The sequence below is a fragment of the Thermomyces dupontii genome (genome assembly GCF_041956625.1).
Source record: "Thermomyces dupontii strain NRRL 2155 unplaced genomic scaffold VTN31scaffold_4, whole genome shotgun sequence".
Taxonomy (NCBI): Eukaryota; Fungi; Ascomycota; class Eurotiomycetes; order Eurotiales; family Trichocomaceae; genus Thermomyces; species Thermomyces dupontii.
Genome location: NW_027192310.1, coordinates 542,424 through 558,905, shown reverse-complemented (window position 1 = coordinate 558,905; position 16,482 = coordinate 542,424). Strand labels below are relative to the sequence as shown.

At 53.2% G+C, this 16,482-nt stretch overlaps 6 protein-coding genes across 6 annotated transcripts; 3 read left to right on the top strand and 3 right to left on the bottom strand.

The window, feature by feature from the left end:
- Positions 1 to 87: 87 nt before the first annotated feature.
- On the top strand, positions 88 to 3,522 carry VTN31DRAFT_4700 (uncharacterized protein; the record flags this gene model as incomplete). Its single annotated transcript, XM_069405118.1, has 1 exon — positions 88 to 3,522. One exon carries the CDS (start codon positions 88 to 90, stop codon positions 3,520 to 3,522), a length of 3,435 nt encoding a protein of 1,144 aa, XP_069260213.1.
- An 87-nt stretch (positions 3,523 to 3,609) lies between these two features.
- Positions 3,610 to 4,509, bottom strand: VTN31DRAFT_4699 (uncharacterized protein; the record flags this gene model as incomplete). Its single annotated transcript, XM_069405115.1, has 3 exons — positions 3,610 to 4,007; positions 4,110 to 4,356; positions 4,432 to 4,509. 3 exons carry the CDS (start codon positions 4,507 to 4,509, stop codon positions 3,610 to 3,612), a joined length of 723 nt encoding a protein of 240 aa, XP_069260212.1.
- A 410-nt stretch (positions 4,510 to 4,919) lies between these two features.
- VTN31DRAFT_4698 (uncharacterized protein) lies at positions 4,920 to 7,068 on the bottom strand (the record flags this gene model as incomplete). Its single annotated transcript, XM_069405114.1, has 8 exons — positions 4,920 to 5,833; positions 5,884 to 5,996; positions 6,063 to 6,252; positions 6,302 to 6,373; positions 6,436 to 6,502; positions 6,566 to 6,810; positions 6,892 to 6,917; positions 7,034 to 7,068. The coding sequence occupies 8 exons, from the start codon at positions 7,066 to 7,068 to the stop codon at positions 4,920 to 4,922; spliced, it is 1,662 nt and encodes a 553-aa protein (XP_069260211.1).
- Positions 7,069 to 8,070: 1,002 nt separating this feature from the next.
- Positions 8,071 to 10,278, bottom strand: VTN31DRAFT_4697 (uncharacterized protein; the record flags this gene model as incomplete). The annotated part of the gene is made up of 10 exons (XM_069405113.1): positions 8,071 to 8,180; positions 8,236 to 8,607; positions 8,663 to 8,870; positions 8,925 to 9,001; positions 9,056 to 9,140; positions 9,194 to 9,391; positions 9,450 to 9,794; positions 9,850 to 9,870; positions 9,931 to 10,003; positions 10,235 to 10,278. The coding sequence occupies 10 exons, from the start codon at positions 10,276 to 10,278 to the stop codon at positions 8,071 to 8,073; spliced, it is 1,533 nt and encodes a 510-aa protein (XP_069260210.1).
- Positions 10,279 to 11,862: 1,584 nt separating this feature from the next.
- Positions 11,863 to 12,524, top strand: VTN31DRAFT_4696 (60S ribosomal protein eL33; the record flags this gene model as incomplete). Its single annotated transcript, XM_069405112.1, has 5 exons — positions 11,863 to 11,887; positions 11,954 to 11,963; positions 12,107 to 12,202; positions 12,264 to 12,364; positions 12,427 to 12,524. The coding sequence occupies 5 exons, from the start codon at positions 11,863 to 11,865 to the stop codon at positions 12,522 to 12,524; spliced, it is 330 nt and encodes a 109-aa protein (XP_069260209.1).
- A 1,262-nt stretch (positions 12,525 to 13,786) lies between these two features.
- VTN31DRAFT_4695 (uncharacterized protein) lies at positions 13,787 to 15,131 on the top strand (the record flags this gene model as incomplete). Its single annotated transcript, XM_069405111.1, has 4 exons — positions 13,787 to 13,973; positions 14,033 to 14,110; positions 14,161 to 14,283; positions 14,335 to 15,131. 4 exons carry the CDS (start codon positions 13,787 to 13,789, stop codon positions 15,129 to 15,131), a joined length of 1,185 nt encoding a protein of 394 aa, XP_069260208.1.
- Between the last annotated feature and the right edge of the window lie 1,351 nt (positions 15,132 to 16,482).

Below are 16,482 nucleotides of genomic sequence, written 5' to 3'. Positions count from 1 at the left end.
CGATTTTCCATCAGCCGTTACAATCCATGGATATGAGTGTTTCATAGTCACAGCAACCCCGGATCGCCACCGGACCGACTACTCGTCATGGAGGAATCTGTTCCCCTCACCCCCAGTCGCAAGGACAAGGACGCGACGTTACTCTCAGCCGCTGCTGGTCACGGCACAAAAGAGGTTGATGGGGAAGAAGAAGTCGGAGATCATGGCGACTACGAGACGGTGGCCACGGTGCTCGTTCCGCATGAGAAAACCACTTCAACCCAGACCCAAGTTCAGGCGACGCCGCTCACCCAGCGATATACCACCCAACCCACGCAGATCCTTGACCAACCGCAAAATAATAATAACAATGGCGGCTCTGTAGTTCAAGTTGCTGCGTCGTCGCCAATCGTGCCGTCATCGTCTCCCGTGCGGCGGCAGCAGCAGCAGCAGTCGAAGAAGCCGTCGGGTGGTGGGATCCTGTCCAAGTTGATGGCGCCACCTGGCACGCAATTCCGTCCGCCGCAGGCGCGTCCTATCAAGCGGGCGTCGATTGAGGACGAGGACGAGGATGATGAGGAGGAGGAGGAGGGCCCACTGTATCGAGGAGGATCGTCCGATGACGATGAACCGAATGGCCACTCGACTGATATCAAGCCTGCGACCTTTGCGAAGAGAAGTCCCGAGAGAATTTTAGAATCACCGGTGAAAAACAGCACAAACCCGCTTAATAGATTCAAAGATATCACATCTGCAGCTGTGTACAATCCGGCACAGAACCCGGCGAAACGGTCTAGTGACGGTGCCGCTGACCGCAGCGCACTGGCCAAGAAGCCGCGACAAGATACATCGTCGCGGGCCAGGCCAGTCAACGTGAAGATTACTTCCTTGGATGATATAGACGATCCAAACACCAGGAAAAAGGTGCAGGGGATCTCAGCCGTTTTCCCGAATAAATCGATCCAGTCCATCCTAAATGCCCTCATCCAGCATGAGGGCAATCGCTCATCGACGGTGTCTTATCTCGGCCGCATGCAAGATGCGGAGAGTTCCTCGGAGGATGAGCTGGCTCGTCCCACAAAACGCCCGGTGGCAGCGGTACCCGCGGCCAAACAGCAGATCAAGGCTCGTGAGACTATCTTTGACAAGTTCTCGAACATCCAGCGCACCCAAGAAAGGGCTTCGTCGGAGGATTCCAAACCCAAAAGACGTCTCATCCGCGGAACGAAGAAGCAGCTTTCTCCTCCTCCTTCATCGAGCACATCTCGATCCGCAACTCCTCGGGGCCGGCTGGTCAAGAAGCCTCAGCGGCGAATACTCTCGTCGGACGACGAGGACGACAGTGCCGTCGAGTCAGAGCCGCGAGCGGGGGACACGTCAGGTCCAAAGGACGTCGAAAGCCAGGTCCTCCAGTTCATCAATCGCTGCAGTGCGGCGGAACTGGCAGACTTGGCGGCCACGTCCGAGCAATCCGCCGCTACGATCATCGCACATCGGCCGTTTTCCTCCATGGATGCCGTGCGCGAGGTCATGGGGGAGGAGGCACCTACTACAAAGAATGGACGACGGGCAAGAGTCAAGCCCATTGGCGACAAGATCGCCGACAAGTGCATCGAGATGTGGCGGGGCTATGAGGCTGTCGATGCACTTGTCGTTCGCTGTGAGGAGCTCGGAAAACCGCTGGCCGAGGAGATGAAGAAGTGGGGTGTGGACATCTTTGGCAAGAAGGAGGCCGAGTTCGAGCTGGTGTCCCTTGACCACGACTCCGGGGTCGGCACGCCAGCTACGGATGACGACGGCGACGCCGTCGGACGCGCGGGGGGCCGCAAGCCCAAGTTTATCTCGCAACCGTCGATCATGAACAACACGCTCACGATGAAGAACTATCAGATTGTGGGGATCAATTGGCTGTCGTTAATGTTCGACAAGGGACTGAGCTGCATCCTCGCGGACGACATGGGGCTGGGGAAGACATGTCAGGTCATTGCGTTCCTAGCGCATCTGTACGAAATCGGCGTCAAGGGCCCGCATCTGGTGATCGTGCCGTCATCCACGCTGGAGAACTGGCTGCGAGAATTCCAAAAGTTCTGCCCGACGCTGGAGGTGATGCCCTACTACGCGAAGCAGCATGAGCGAGCGGAGCTACGGGAGACGATCGAGAGCAACCGAGAGCAGTTCAACGTGGTCATCACGACGTACACGGTGGCGAAATCGCGAGACGATGCGCGGTTTCTGCGAAGCTTGGACTTTTGCGTATGTGTCTACGATGAGGGCCACGTGCTCAAGAACCACGAGTCGAAGTTGTATGAGAAGCTGGTTCGGATTCCCGCGCAGTTCCGGCTGCTGCTGACGGGCACACCGCTGCAGAACAATCTGCAGGAGCTGGTGTCGCTGCTGGGATTTCTACTGCCGAAGGTGTTTGAACAACACCGGGAGGACCTACAGTACATCTTCGCCTACAAGGGCAGGGCGGTGGAGGACACGGGAGTCAGGTCGACGGAAGAGTCGAATAATGCTGCGTCATCCCATTCTACGCTTCTGCTGTCGGCGCAGCGGATCTCGCGGGCGCGATCCATGCTGGCGCCGTTTGTCCTGCGTCGCAAGAAGCACCAGGTGATCGATCTGCCGCCAAAGATTTCGCGAGTCGAGTACTGCGAGCTGAATCCGACACAGCGGGAGATATACGAACAGGAGAAGGAGGAGGTGCGGAAGCTGCTTGCGGACCGGGCGGCGGGCAAGCGGACGGGCACCAAATCAGCACACATTTTGATGAAGCTGCGGCAGGCAGCGATCCACCCGCTGCTGAAGCGGCGGCTGTACACGGACCAGATACTGAGCCGGATGGCCAAGGCCTGCCTACGGGAGGAGCAGTGGGCACGCTCGAACCCAAACATCATTTTCGAGGAGCTGCAACTGTACAACGACTTTGAGTGCCATACGCTGTGCGTGAACAACCCGAAGTCGTTGGGCAAGTTCGCACTGCGAGACGAAGAGTGGATGGACTCGGGCAAGGTGGCGAAGCTGGCGGAACTACTGCGGCGGTTCCGTGACGCCGGGGACCGCACACTGATCTTCTCGCAATTTACCCTCGTGATGGACATTCTCGAGTACGTGCTCGAGACGCTTCAGATGCGGTTCTTCCGACTGGACGGGCGGACCAGCGTGGAAGATCGGCAGTCAATCCTGGACGCGTTTTACGAGCAGCGGGACGTGCCCGTGTTCATGCTGTCGACCAAAGCCGGCGGTGCAGGGATCAACCTCGCGTGCGCCAATAAAGTCATCATCTTCGACTCGAGCTTCAACCCGCAGGAGGACGTGCAGGCGGAGAACCGGGCGCATCGCGTGGGGCAGACGCGGCCCGTGGAAGTTATTCGTCTCATCACCCGGGACACGATCGAGGAGCAGATCTACGCTCTGGGGCAGACGAAGCTGGCTCTGGACCAGCGGGTAGTTGGAGATGACGACCCGGCGGAAGCCAAGAGGACGGAGGAAGAGGGCATTCGAGTTGTTACAGAGATGATGGCAGCTGATCTAGGAAGTTGACCTGAAATGTGTACATTACATTACCATAAACCTAGATACGTCCATACATGATTACACCTAAATACATTTAGATGGGACAAAAAAACCTCAGGCATTCACACCCAGCTCCTTCAACAACGCCTCGGCAACCCCCGTCGCACTCGCCGGATTCTGCCCCGTCACCACGGGACCCCCCAAGCCATACGCCTTGGACACGACGACCTTGCCTTCCCACGGCTGCTCCGCCTTGACATATGTCAGCCCGGGGATCTTCTTGAGCTCATCCTCCAACGAGAACGGCATCAGCTCCATCATCTTGACGTTGTCCTCCTCGGTATTCGAAAACGCCGTCACGGTCGCATCCCGCAGGAGCCTCTCCCCAGATGGCGTGGTGGCATTGACAAAAACAACGGGACCATGGCACACCGCGGCGACGGGCTTGCGGGCCGATGCAAACGATTGGATCAAGGACAGAGACACGGGATCCGTCACCAGATCAAACATTGCTACAATTGACCCCCCAACCATTCGTCAGCAATCAATCATCATGATAACTCCCCCCTTTTTTTTGGGGGGGGGTCAATGGTGGTGTAAAGGTATATACTTACGTCCATGCCCACCCACGTAAAAAATCGCATCGAATTCCCCAACTTTATCCACCAGATCACCCAACCGTTGCGTCTTCTTCCAGAAGTCACTCTGCGTGCGGTAGAACTCGAGCGAACTCGAGTCGTTCTGCGATTCCGAGTAGCCGACGCTACCGGGGTCGAGCGGTGCTTCGCCGCCGGCGGGCGACGCTACCGTGATGGAGGCGCCGGCTTTGTGGAAGACTTCCCATGGGTGGGCGAATTCGGGCTTTCAATATCCTTTTGTTAGTTGTTGTTTATATCGGGGTTTTGGGGGTGGGATAAAACAATCAGTACTACGTACCAAGAACCAGCCAGTTTGTTTGCCGTTCTTGGGAATGGTGGATTGAGAGGTAAGGACGATGAGAATGCGAGGGGCCATTTTTTTTGTCACTTTGTTTCGAACTGATTCTTGTTCTTAAATGTCGTGGGATTTATTCTTGTGTTTGATCGAGACTTGAGCTCTTCGTTAAGCTACTTGACAGGTTGTATTTATATTGTGAGTGAGCTTCATGTGAGATCATATTACATACTGTACACAGGTCCTCAAGCTTCAGCCGAATGCCGAGTCTCCGCCTAATGCCCATGATGACATCATCACTTCACAATCGATTAATAATCCACTATTAGAGAGAGTATCGATCAACACGAGAAAAAGAGTGTTAATACATGGAGTTGTAGGCCTAGAATCTTTACCATGAAAATGCCCAGCCAACCTAATGCATGTTCAACCACCATCTCGAATCATCCTCAGCTTGTACGACTCGTACAAACTTCTGTGGAGTATGATAATCATCGCACCTTCGCGAACCGTCTCGTGGCCTCGACCGCAACCAACGCGCTCAATGCTCCGATGAACAGACACACGGCGATCGCATTAGGCCCCTCCGTGTCAAGGTTCATCCAACCATTGTCGGTGTCCTGCGTTGGGTCGACGCCGGTGCTGGCCGAATCGGGATCCGGATGCGCCGGCTCCAGCAGGCTAAACACAATCCAGCTGAGAAACGTGCCAACAAACTGCGGCAGCGTCGTGTAGACGTTGAGCACCCCGAGGTAGATGCCCGCCAGCTCGCCCGTCGACGACGCGTCTCCCGACTCGTCGTCGCTCGAGTCACCATCCCGATGGTTGACCCGCAGCACGTCCAGCATCTCCACGTCCCGGTCGATCTGGTTGACCGGCCGATAGCCATGTGTCCGGAAGCTCGTCGATGTGATCATCGCCGCCGTCGGCTTTGCACCGCCGGGCGGCTCCTGTGCAAGACGGTTGATTTCCACTCCCATGAATGCGAACGGCGCCCAGCCGGTGATCGCCCACGGCACGCCGCAAATGGAGACCAGAAAGGTTGCGAACCGCACCGACCGCGCCCAGGGAGCAAAAATCATAGTGGCGGCAAACATGAAATGCGAAAAAATCCACGTTGTCGTCAAATCAGGCCGACTCTTTCGGATACGGGCCAGCATGGCCGCGAGGCCAGGTGGCGGCCGTGGTGTGAAGGGCGTCTTTTTGCTGTCGGGAGAACGGACAAAGAACGGCAGTAGCACGGAACTAGCAAATGTGATGATCGAAAAGATAACGAGTGAAAGACTGCCCATCCGGCCAACGTCCCCAAGGGTGTCGCTCGACTGAAACATAGACTCTGGGTTCTCGTACCGAAAGTAGGTCTCTCCGACCCACGTTGTGCTGTAGAACAGAAATGGGAACCAGCCTATTTGTGTTAGTATGCACCGGGGTTTTCTGCTACGACAAGTAACGAACCGATCCACGCCCAAAACTGTACCCAGCAGATCGCCTGGATCCGAGGCGGCAGTTCCATCGCCGTCCGATATAGCTGCGACAGAACTTGAACCGGGCCAGCCTTCTCTCCGCCTCTGTTGTCGCGCATCGTCAGCCAAGAAAGCAATTGCCTTTTATCTCTTGACGAGGTCGATTCCTACCTCGCAGACACGAGAACCCGCTCCTTAACAGCGTACGACGTAGTGAACACCGAAACAAGCAGCGAAATCGAAGACATCACAGTCATCTGTTTGAACTGGGTATCACCGAAGCGGGTTCCAAACGTCGACACCATGTCAATTGAACCGACTGTGTAGCTGACAAGGGTGCCAACGGCCAGCATTCGGGTGGCTATATCAACTTAGCCACGTCCTCTCTGTTCCAGCCTGCAAAATCTTACCCCAAGCGTTTCCAAGCTGCTGCTGAGAAATCGGAAGTGTGTCGACAATCAGACTTCGAGCACATGATTGTACTGCAGAAGTCAGGCAGCCTATTCAACCACCAAAACCTCCCCAACAACCAATCACCACTTACCCACATTAATGGCAAAATCAAGAAGATAAATACTAAATACCGCCACGGCGATAACTGCGTTCTTCTTCTATAAATGCCCGGCCCGTCAGACCACAGTATCCGACAGGACCAGCCAGGATTGACGGCATACCGTCTCCGGGTCATGGACAAAATAACTGACCACCTCGGTGGTCCAGCCCAGCAATAGCAAACACATGGCAACCACGATAGACCCGCCAATCATGAACGGTCGACGTCGTCCCCATCTCGATCTCGAGCGGTCCGCAATCACACCGACGATCGGTTGCATGATCAAGCCGGACAGGGGGCCGGCGACCCATACTAACGATGTGCGCGACTTGGTCAATCCGAGCTGGAGGAGGTAGGGTGTACAATCTGCACGTTGATTCAATTAGCACAAGAGCAATTACCCCCCCAACGAAGAGCATCAAGAAGCGACACGAATGGGACACTGACATGACATTTCAAGACCCCATGTTATCCTGAGACCGATCAGCGCATGCACAGAACAACACAACAAGTCTTTTGGCTTGTGTTTGTTTTTTTTTTCTTCTGTTCACACCACGGAAATGTTCTTTCTTTTGTTCGATGAACTTACTGTATCCCAGCCAGACTACAAGTCAACAGGGCCATGCGAGTCGACTCGGAGCGACCCTTGATCGATGGTGTCCCTGTCCAAGATGCGGCGCGCATCTTCGTCCCAACGAGACAGCAGTAAAGGTAGACTTTACAATGGGGATAATTGGCCGAGTTACTCCTTGACTCCGCCGCCCGAAACAATCTCTGTCCGTCCTGATGCGTAGTATCATTACAGCTCCGTTGTTTTTTCCTCACTCTACCTGCAGGAAAGAAAAGGAGGCCCGTTTATCTATGATTGAAACACTTGCCGCAGCGTGGCTTCGTCGTTAGCGCGATGGTTTGGGAAGGCGGTGAAGATTCAGACGCGCCCAAATTGGAGAGCAATCTTAAAATTGCTTGGGTCGATGGGCCGCTCCGGCCAGTTAACTTAGGTTACGGTAACTTAGTTGCTTTTAGGCTTTTTTTCTTTTGAGAATGAGGATTGATTTGCATTGATTGTCTTACAGTCAAATGAAGCAAACATCGTCAGAGGACCTTGCCCTAATTGCGACAGAAAGATTGATGCGCGTTCTTACTATTATTCATCCTATCTGTTAGGTACGATAGGTAGCTCTAGGTATTAGGTACTACGTACCTGACTGAGATGGAACAGGCCCCATGGTCCACCAAATCATCTATGTATTGACCTCTCGACGACCCATACTCGACATGATTCGTAGGATTGAACAGTGTGTAGGTACATACTACTTCTGATATGAGATTGAGCATTCCGACAGGACCGACGTTGACGATCGTAGCATGATCCCACTAGGCAAAACCAAGGTAGTTTCTAATGTTGGTTCAAAGGAAAAGGAGAATAAACCTTGTCATAGAGAGGTAGTAATAAACTCGCAGATTCAAATCCCAACATGCGGCATACCAAACAAAGTCTTCACACACACACCCTGCATCAGACCAGATGGATTCATGATACTATGCGCCGATCAAAACCCAGCACGTTTTATAAACAAAGCAGCCATCAAGCTCGCATTACAATCGTGTCATCCCATACTTATTCTACAGCCGGTTGGGAGCGGCATGAACCGGCCACTGATACCCTGCTGCGTCACTGAACTTGTAGCCGAACGACGAAGTGAAGTCATCCAGGACTGCCGGGCCTCGTGAGCCTGTAATATGCGTTAGCGAGTGAAGCACGTATCCTGGATCGGTGAGAAAAAATACCATATGGGTACTCCATGGGGATAATCTCTTTGTTCTCGTCCAGATAGTGCAGCAGCGGCGTAAAGATCCTCCAGCTGGCGTCCAGCTCGTCGTCCCGGACAAAGTTCGAGTGGTCGCCCTTGAGAGCGTCCAGGATGAGAGACTCGTATGCCTCGGGAATCTTGAGGTCGGAGAAACGACGGCGGTAGGTCAGATCAAGCTCGGTCACCACGGTCTGCATCGAGAGACCGGGCAGCTTCGAGTTCATCTTGATATAGACCGACTCATTCGGTTGAACTCGAATGACCAGCTCATTGCGCGGGATGTCCTTGAAGATGCCCGAGGTCACATCCTTGAACTGAATACGGATCTCCGTCTTTTGCTCGTTGAGAGCTGTGCACTGTTAGCCCGGTGGATAATCATAATCAATTACACGGGGGAATCCTACCCTTGCCGGCCTTCAAGATCCAAGGAACACCGTCCCATCGTTCGTTCTTGATGTAGGCAACCAAGGCACAAAAGGTCGCGCAACGCGAGTCCTTCGGGACGGTCTCATCTTCCTTGTAGGCAGGCTTGGTGCCATCGAGCGACCGGCCGTATTGGCCAATGATGACATTCTTGGGCTCAATGGGGTCCATGCCTCGGAGGACGCGAACCTGCGGATATCAGCAGTGGCCAACACGGGGAAGGAGCGCGGATCAAGGCGTTACCTTCTCGTCACGAATGTCCTCTGCGGAGAACGAAATGGGGCGCTCCATGGCAAGTAGTGTCAACACTTGCAGCAGATCTACATGCGGTCAGCTGGAAAGCAGCTCAACGTTCGCAGACACAGGGAACGCACGGTTCTGCATGACATCGCGGATGATGCCAAACTCATCAAAGTAGCCGCCTCGGCCCTCAGTGCCGAACGGCTCCTTGAATGTAATCTTGATTGGCGTCAGCGATATAGCAGCCACCAAACGAGTCAAAGGAAACGGACCTGCACATTGTCGATGTGATGGCGGTTCCACGTGGCGTTGAAGAACTCGTTTCCGAACCGGAGAATGAGAATGTTCTTGACCATCTCCTTACCCAGGTAGTGGTCAATGCGGTAGATCTCTTCCTCCTTCCAGTTCGGCTCCAGAGCTTTTTGCAGCTCTCGCGAGCTCTGAAGATCCTTGCCGAACGGCTTCTCAACCTGCGCAAAAAATTGATGTTATTCCTGCCGTGTTCCCAGCGGCGTAGGCGGAACGTACAATGATCCGGGCATTGCCCTTCTTGGGGTAGCAGTTCTTCTTCAACTGTTCCGATACAGGAATGAAGACGCTGGGAGGAAGGGCCATGTAGAACACTCGATTGTACTCCTTTTGGCCCTGTTCGAGTTCCTCAAGGTGCCTGTTGAGCTTGATGAACGACTCATCCTCGTCGTACTGGCCGGAGATGTAGGAGCAAATTTTGCAGAATTGCTCCAGCTGCTCTTCGATCTCCTTGGTGGGCACCTTGATGTACGACTTGACTCGTCGCAGAAACTCTGCGTGGTCCATCTTTGTTCGGGCATAGCCGACAATCTTAACATCTTTAGGGAGGAATTTGTTGCGGTACTGGGCGGGGCATCAGCGCTCCTCCTCCCCTCGGTCGGGGAGCCGCGAGACCTACCAAACCGAACAGCGCTGGGAACTGCACCAATATTATCATTAGCTTTGCTGACGTCCATAGCCACGAGATTTATTGCCATACCGTCTTCTTCTTGGCGAGGTCACCCGAGGCGCCCAGGACGACGATGACGGTGTCGTCCTTGAGTTCAATGGAGCTGCAGGGGATGCGCGGTCAGCTGTGTGCATTTTCATTTCATTGAAGCTGTGCTGGGCAGTGATTTATTTTTTCTTCTCTCCATTTACACCCATTTGTCGAGCCCATCCTCGTCGCGATGCCCTACAACCGTCGCGGAGCTCATGCGCAGGCGGGGGAAAGCTTGCAAGGCGAAACCCCGCGGTCGGCGTCGTAGGTACCAGTGATGTAACCAATGCGGGAGCAGACTCACCCAGGATTCTGGCCTTCCTCGGCCTGAATGATGTAGTTGGACATGATGACTCTGAACGGCACTCCGAGCCAGGGAACGAGAAAAAAAAGAGAGAACGAGAGAATGGGGGGGAGGGGAGTCGAAGAGAAAGGAGATTGTTGGGAACGGAGGGCTCGGTGTATTAAGAGCTGCAGCGGAGTTGGAAAAGTCTATGAAAACAGTAAGTCTTCTTTAGTGGGGCTTGAGGATTCTGACTCTTTGCTTGTCAGGTTACGAGAGCAATAATAATAATAATGATATGATAATCCCATTCCATGGCTTCCACGCGGAGGAGACTGGGTACAGTAGAAGTAACTTTTATACTCGACGGCCTTTCTGCCGTCCTGTCGGATTTTGCGGGCGATTCATTTCGGTTTCTTCTCAACCCCCTGCCCCAGCAGAGTGGGATGTACATTTGTAGGCCTATTGAAAGTTGAGTAAGCAGCTTAGTAGTTATCCACACGGCAGCGAGTCCAGCGGCCAGTGTCGTCACGTCCATGGAGAGACCCTTCTGGGGCTCCGACTCATTACATCCTATTGCCACCGTCACCCTGTCTTAAACCCTTGAGAAACTCATCGTCACGGTTGGAGAGCGGTGGACCAAGAGGATCCAGGTCATCCATCATGACTAATCAGGAATGTTTAAGTCCGTTCCTTTCTATTGTTCCATGCACAAAGCGTAGGAATCTGCATGAGGACGGAGTCGCTGATGCTCTCGGTGCCTCGAAGCGAACCATGCGTGGGCGTGGAGGAGTTTGGACGCAATGCAGCGACTGCTGTTCTGCATCTACCCTCTAGGTACGGAGAGGGTATGGGCTCAATTCCTGAACAACCATTCTTGACCCACGAGATCTCCTCATCTGATGAGCAAGGTACATCTGCATCGCTGCCTTCTTGCCATCGCGGGCAGGGCCCAAGAGTCTCAAGACCCAACTCCAGCCAAACCGGTTCATCCGGTAAATTTTCAGTCACATATTAGCCGCTCTCGGTCTTGATTATTAACGCCAGAGATGCTCCAGTAGTAATCCGTGCAGCAGAGATTCCAGGCAAGTTACCAATATTACTGACAATGATTAATAAACCGGAAATCTCCCTTCACGAACAGAACAGCTGCTCTTTTTTTCTACCAAGGACCTGGAAATTGTTCCGAGCACGGAGGACCGTATTCCGCCCAGCCCGGCCATAGAGTCCATGACAGCGACGGGGCCTTGGCCTTGGTGAGCTGGCCGGTTCCAGTCAGCCAAGCGATCCTTGGCCTCTTCTGGAATAGTCGAACATTCACGTGACAATTTGCTGATGAGTCAGCACGGATCGTGGAACTAGTACAAATGAGGACTAGTGTATATTCGGTCACATGATCTCGGTTAAACCCTGCCGTCACTCGCTAAGACCCCGTTTGGGTTAGCGCCAAGCGGCACCACACCCCCGTTGCAAAGTGCAAATTGAAGATTGTGTGTGTGTGCTGTTCACTCTGCCCGACAGCATCGACAGACGACCACGACGACCAAACCCCGTCCCCCTTCACCGATCGGTATCTGACGTCGCGGGTCAGCCTTGCCTCTCTACATCGTGTCTGCTTTACCCGCCGTTTCCCAGAGAGATCTGTCGAGATGCCTTCGGAACACGGTCACAGACGTGAGTATCCTCTAGATTCTGCGAACAACCCGATGCGTTAAACGCGGCGAGCTAACAAATGCGCAGTCTATGTGAAGTAAGCATTCCCCCGATTTGAATCGATTGCGCCGCAACAATTGTGTCTTGGAAGAGTCTTGCAAGACGAGAGCCACACATCGGCTGTTTCGACGAGAGAGATTGGCATGGACACGAAGGAATTGACTCGGAGTGTTTCTGCAGGGGCCGCCACCTGAGCTACCAGCGTGGAAAGCGCAACACCAACCCGAACACCAGCCTGATCAAGATCGAGGGCGTGGATGACACCAATGCCGCTCGGTGAGTCGCATCGCGCGATCCGTCGGGAATTCTGGGAAACAGCGGCTAAGACTCTGAGCAGGTTCTACCTCGGCAAGAAGGTGGCTTTTGTCTACCGTGCTAAGCGGGAGATTCGGGGCTCCAAGATCCGTGTGATCTGGGGCAAGATCACTCGGACACATGGTACGTTTACAAGAGAGTTTGCGGCCTCCGCAGTGACTGGGAAGACTAACGTCGCGATTCAGGCAACTCCGGCGTTGTCCGCGCGCAGTTCCGACACAACCTGCCTCCCAAGACCTTTGGTGCCTCCGTTCGGGTCATGCTGTACCCATCCTCCATCTAGATAGGGCCGTCCTGGCCGGGGTGCCGTGGATGAGATGTACTTGGACGGAATGGATCATTGTGTTGCGGCCATGATGTTTTTATTCCACGATTATAGTCATGGGACCGGAGTTAACAGGCTGCGGCCATGGGAAGACGGGGCCCATCAATCCTGTCGAAAAATATAGAATGATCTTCAGGCCATGTTGTTCACGGCTTTTTTTTTTCCACTCTAGCTTGCCTCACGGGTTCCCGCTCAGTGCCCGCGGGATGAGTCGTACACTATGCACTCTGCACCCAACACTGTGCCACTGTCTGGTGAGCTGTACCTGCAGAACAGGTCACGTGACCGGATCTTGAGAATGATCGATACGGCAGGCGCGGGTGGCTGGTCGATTGCCTTCAGCGTCAATTACCTGTAGTTACATACATACAGAGTGCTCCGTACACAATTGTAGAGCTTGTCTGGATTACCACTGGACTCAAAACCGACAAGCTAGCATCGTCTGGTCAACCTGTTCGGTTCGCAGTCATGATGCCGATACTGTACCGAAGAAGAAGCCCATGTCTCAGTTGCTGGAGGGGAATGACGTTGATGTGGGCTGAGCCACGCCAGTCTTGCCCAGGACCAGCTTCCGCGGTGGCAAGATTTCTCTAGCAGAACGATTTAGCTTCAACTAGAAAGGAAATAAAAAGAAAAAACAGCAGTCGTAAATAAGAAAAAGAAAAAGAAAAAAAACATCTCCAGGCTACTGGGATTTGTGTTCTTTCAATCTCCCATACTCTCTGCAGAAGACCTGGATGATTCCCATCTTTCCAATGTTGATCATACTACCATCGTCCTGGCATCCGATTCTGGACTGATTTGGGATTTCCCGTTTTGGTCATCCATTTGCCACTCCCTCTGAATCAGTTGGCCCAAAAAGAAACACTGGCATTCAGTCACAATTCGGTTCTGGCTTCTTCTCTTCCGCCATTGTTCTCTTGTCCATCGTCACTCGCTTCGTCGTTTGTCGCCCTCGGACAGGACTGGTCCCTGGATTCGTCAGGAAGTTCCCGTCTCCAGGTGCATTGTCGATCGCTCCACCCATTCCGTCACTCGTTGTGTTCATTGTTGCTGTTTTCGACAAGACTGCATTCATCAACAGATAAAAATACATCAAAATAAACGAAAATAACCGCCCGTTTTTGTTGGCGCTGGACGACGCCATTTCTTTACATTCAAGGCACAAGTATCCATCTCTCCAGCATCATTTTGCAAAAAAGTCCGACTATTGAGGAACAATGGCGCCCTCGCTCGGTCGCTCGTCTTTATCATCAGACAAATCGCATCGCCGCGGATTTAGTTTCAGCTCAGACAAGTCTCAGCGCCCAACCCCTTCGTCATTGAAGGAAACCCATGAGGAAAAAGAGAAGCGGTTGTTGAAGACCAAAGCCGATCCGACGCTTGCCATCCAGGAAGCTCAGCCAGGTAAGCAGTGAAAGGCATAAGCGGCAATAGGTTGCGAACAGCCCGCTGACTCGGGATAGCGGCGGTCGCGCTAGAGAAGTCGAATCTGGGGTCGCTGCGCTCGATGCAGCATCGCGATCAATGGGGGAATATCATCAGTATGTAGTATCGCCCGGATCTGGTCGGATAGCGACTAAAACGTCTGCAGCGGACCCCGATCTGTCAAACCCGACTCGTCCGAGGTTCGAGCGGCCTCTGGACACCATCCGGTCGTTTGAAGCCGCTATTGATGGAACCTATCAGAGCCGCCGCATATCGTATCTGCCAAGTGGTACGTGCCATTGAGCGGCGTCTTTGAAAGCGCATTGCTAACATCCGGCAGAGAATAACAGCCGGCCCGGGAGTTACTATGGGAATTCGTCTGGGCGATATCACGACCAAGGATACGGTCGGTCCTCGAGACCCAACAGCTACTTCGAGTACCAGAACAATTACAATGGGTACAACCATCACGGCGGGCGCAGTCGGCCTCGTCCCGGCAACCGCATGAACCCAGACTATGGATACGGAAACGGGCATTACGACAGCAGAGGGAACGTCTACCGCAATCACGCATACGAACAGTCCAACGACAATGTTACAACGGGGTCAGGATCCGGGTCAAACCAAACGGACCCTTGGGGTGCCTCGACGGACCCGAGCTCTGTGAACAGCTCGCTGGACCGGCTACAGCAGTCGCATGCGCCGGAGCCGTCCAAGCCGGAGCCGGCTGCGGTTGGGGACCAGTATAGCCTGGACCGATTCGGGGCCGGACCGCAGATTGACACGTCGTTCCCGGAGTTCCGGGACGCTACGCCGCCGACGCCGCCAGCACATGGCGGTCGAATACAGTCGGGCTCGCCTCATTCGTATCATAATCACCCCGCGCACTCGTTCGACCCGCCGAAGCCTACATTTAATGGTCCTCACACGAATTCACACGGAGGACCCATTCCTTCATTTTCGTCGAACCCTCCGAGCCCACCGCCGCATACCTCTGGCTTACCGCAACACAGTTTCGGTGGCGCGTCCACGTCTACATCTGCATCCACCAACGGATACAGCGCGCAGCCACAGGACCAGGGCTCGAAATCGGAGAAGCGGAAGAGCTGGTTCAAGCGGCGGTTTAGCCGGCAGTGAATCTGTCTCGCCTCGCCTCGACGTTATGATGATTTTCATTTGCCTGTCATGTCATGTGTCATGGTCATTTTGCACGTTCATTCTGTACACGATTCATTGATTGGCTTTTTTTTTTTTTTAATGAACAAAGGGATGGACTGGAGGCTGCACGGATATCTGTTTGTTCTTGCGAGGGAAGGATATAGTATTCATTAGTGCCCAGGACAAGATACTGTTGATGTGATTGATCGTCTCTGATTGCCGTTGGGAATGATTCTCGACAATGCTGTATAGAATGGAGATTCCCTGACAACTGGCCTCGTCCAGATTGGGCGGAGGAAAGGAGACCAAGATCGAGGGGAGATAAGATAAGATAACCTAAGATAAGCCGAGGCCTAGACTGATCGAGGTATAGACCAGGAGAGGATCTTCGGTGGATCCGATCAAAGCCACATCATTCTGGGTCCATCCAATTTCAACTGAAATTTTCACCGCCGCAGCATTGCGCACTGTCACCACCAGCAACACCACCAATTCTTTATGAACAGCCTATCTCTTCGAGCCTTTACACATTTTAACTTGCCTCTTGGCTTTGATTACGACATTGCTATTCTTTCGCTCAGATTTTGCTGCCTTTGATTTCTCTTCTGCATCTCCTCCGTATTGAATTGCAGCCTTATGCACGGTGGTAGGCTATCAGTCTGCCAAGTGTACTCGTACGTATACGGGTCTATCGAGGCTGTACGGAGTAACTCTCGATAGTCTTCTCAGACGCAGTTGTGGCTGCCGATGGTCCTATATCTCGTTCACCAAAGGCAAGCGGACATTTTACCATGCTTCGAAAATAAGTACTAGTTAAACTAGTTGATGAATTGTGTGGGGGAGTTCATGAAGGGATCTACAAAGTCCCTCGTAGGTACTATTGCGAACTTGTGATCCAGTTTGGTTGAGGAATCCGTATAAGTAGTAACTATGTCGGTCTCGGAGAATCTTTTGCCGGTGAAGTGATTTAGACTTTATCTAGAGTTTACCTAGGGTTTGACCGACGTACCCCTCGCCAATTGACGCTCCATTCTCGACTTCAAGTCTCCAGTTTTCTTCTTTTACAGTCTACGGCCGCCTTGCGTAGCCTACAACTACAAGGAATGGGTGCCCCGGCAAAGGATTGGAACCAGGAACAGAAATGGCACAATGCCAAGGGGACTTCGGGATGTGGCTATATATACGCCCAGTCCCGTCCTTGGTTTCAGGTTGTTCATTGACTATGGAGGTTTTCAGACATGAAGCATCCATAGAACTATCATACTATTGCATTAGCAAGCGTAGGTTTGTCACCCGAGAGAGTTCCATTCTTACATAGGTAGGTACGTAG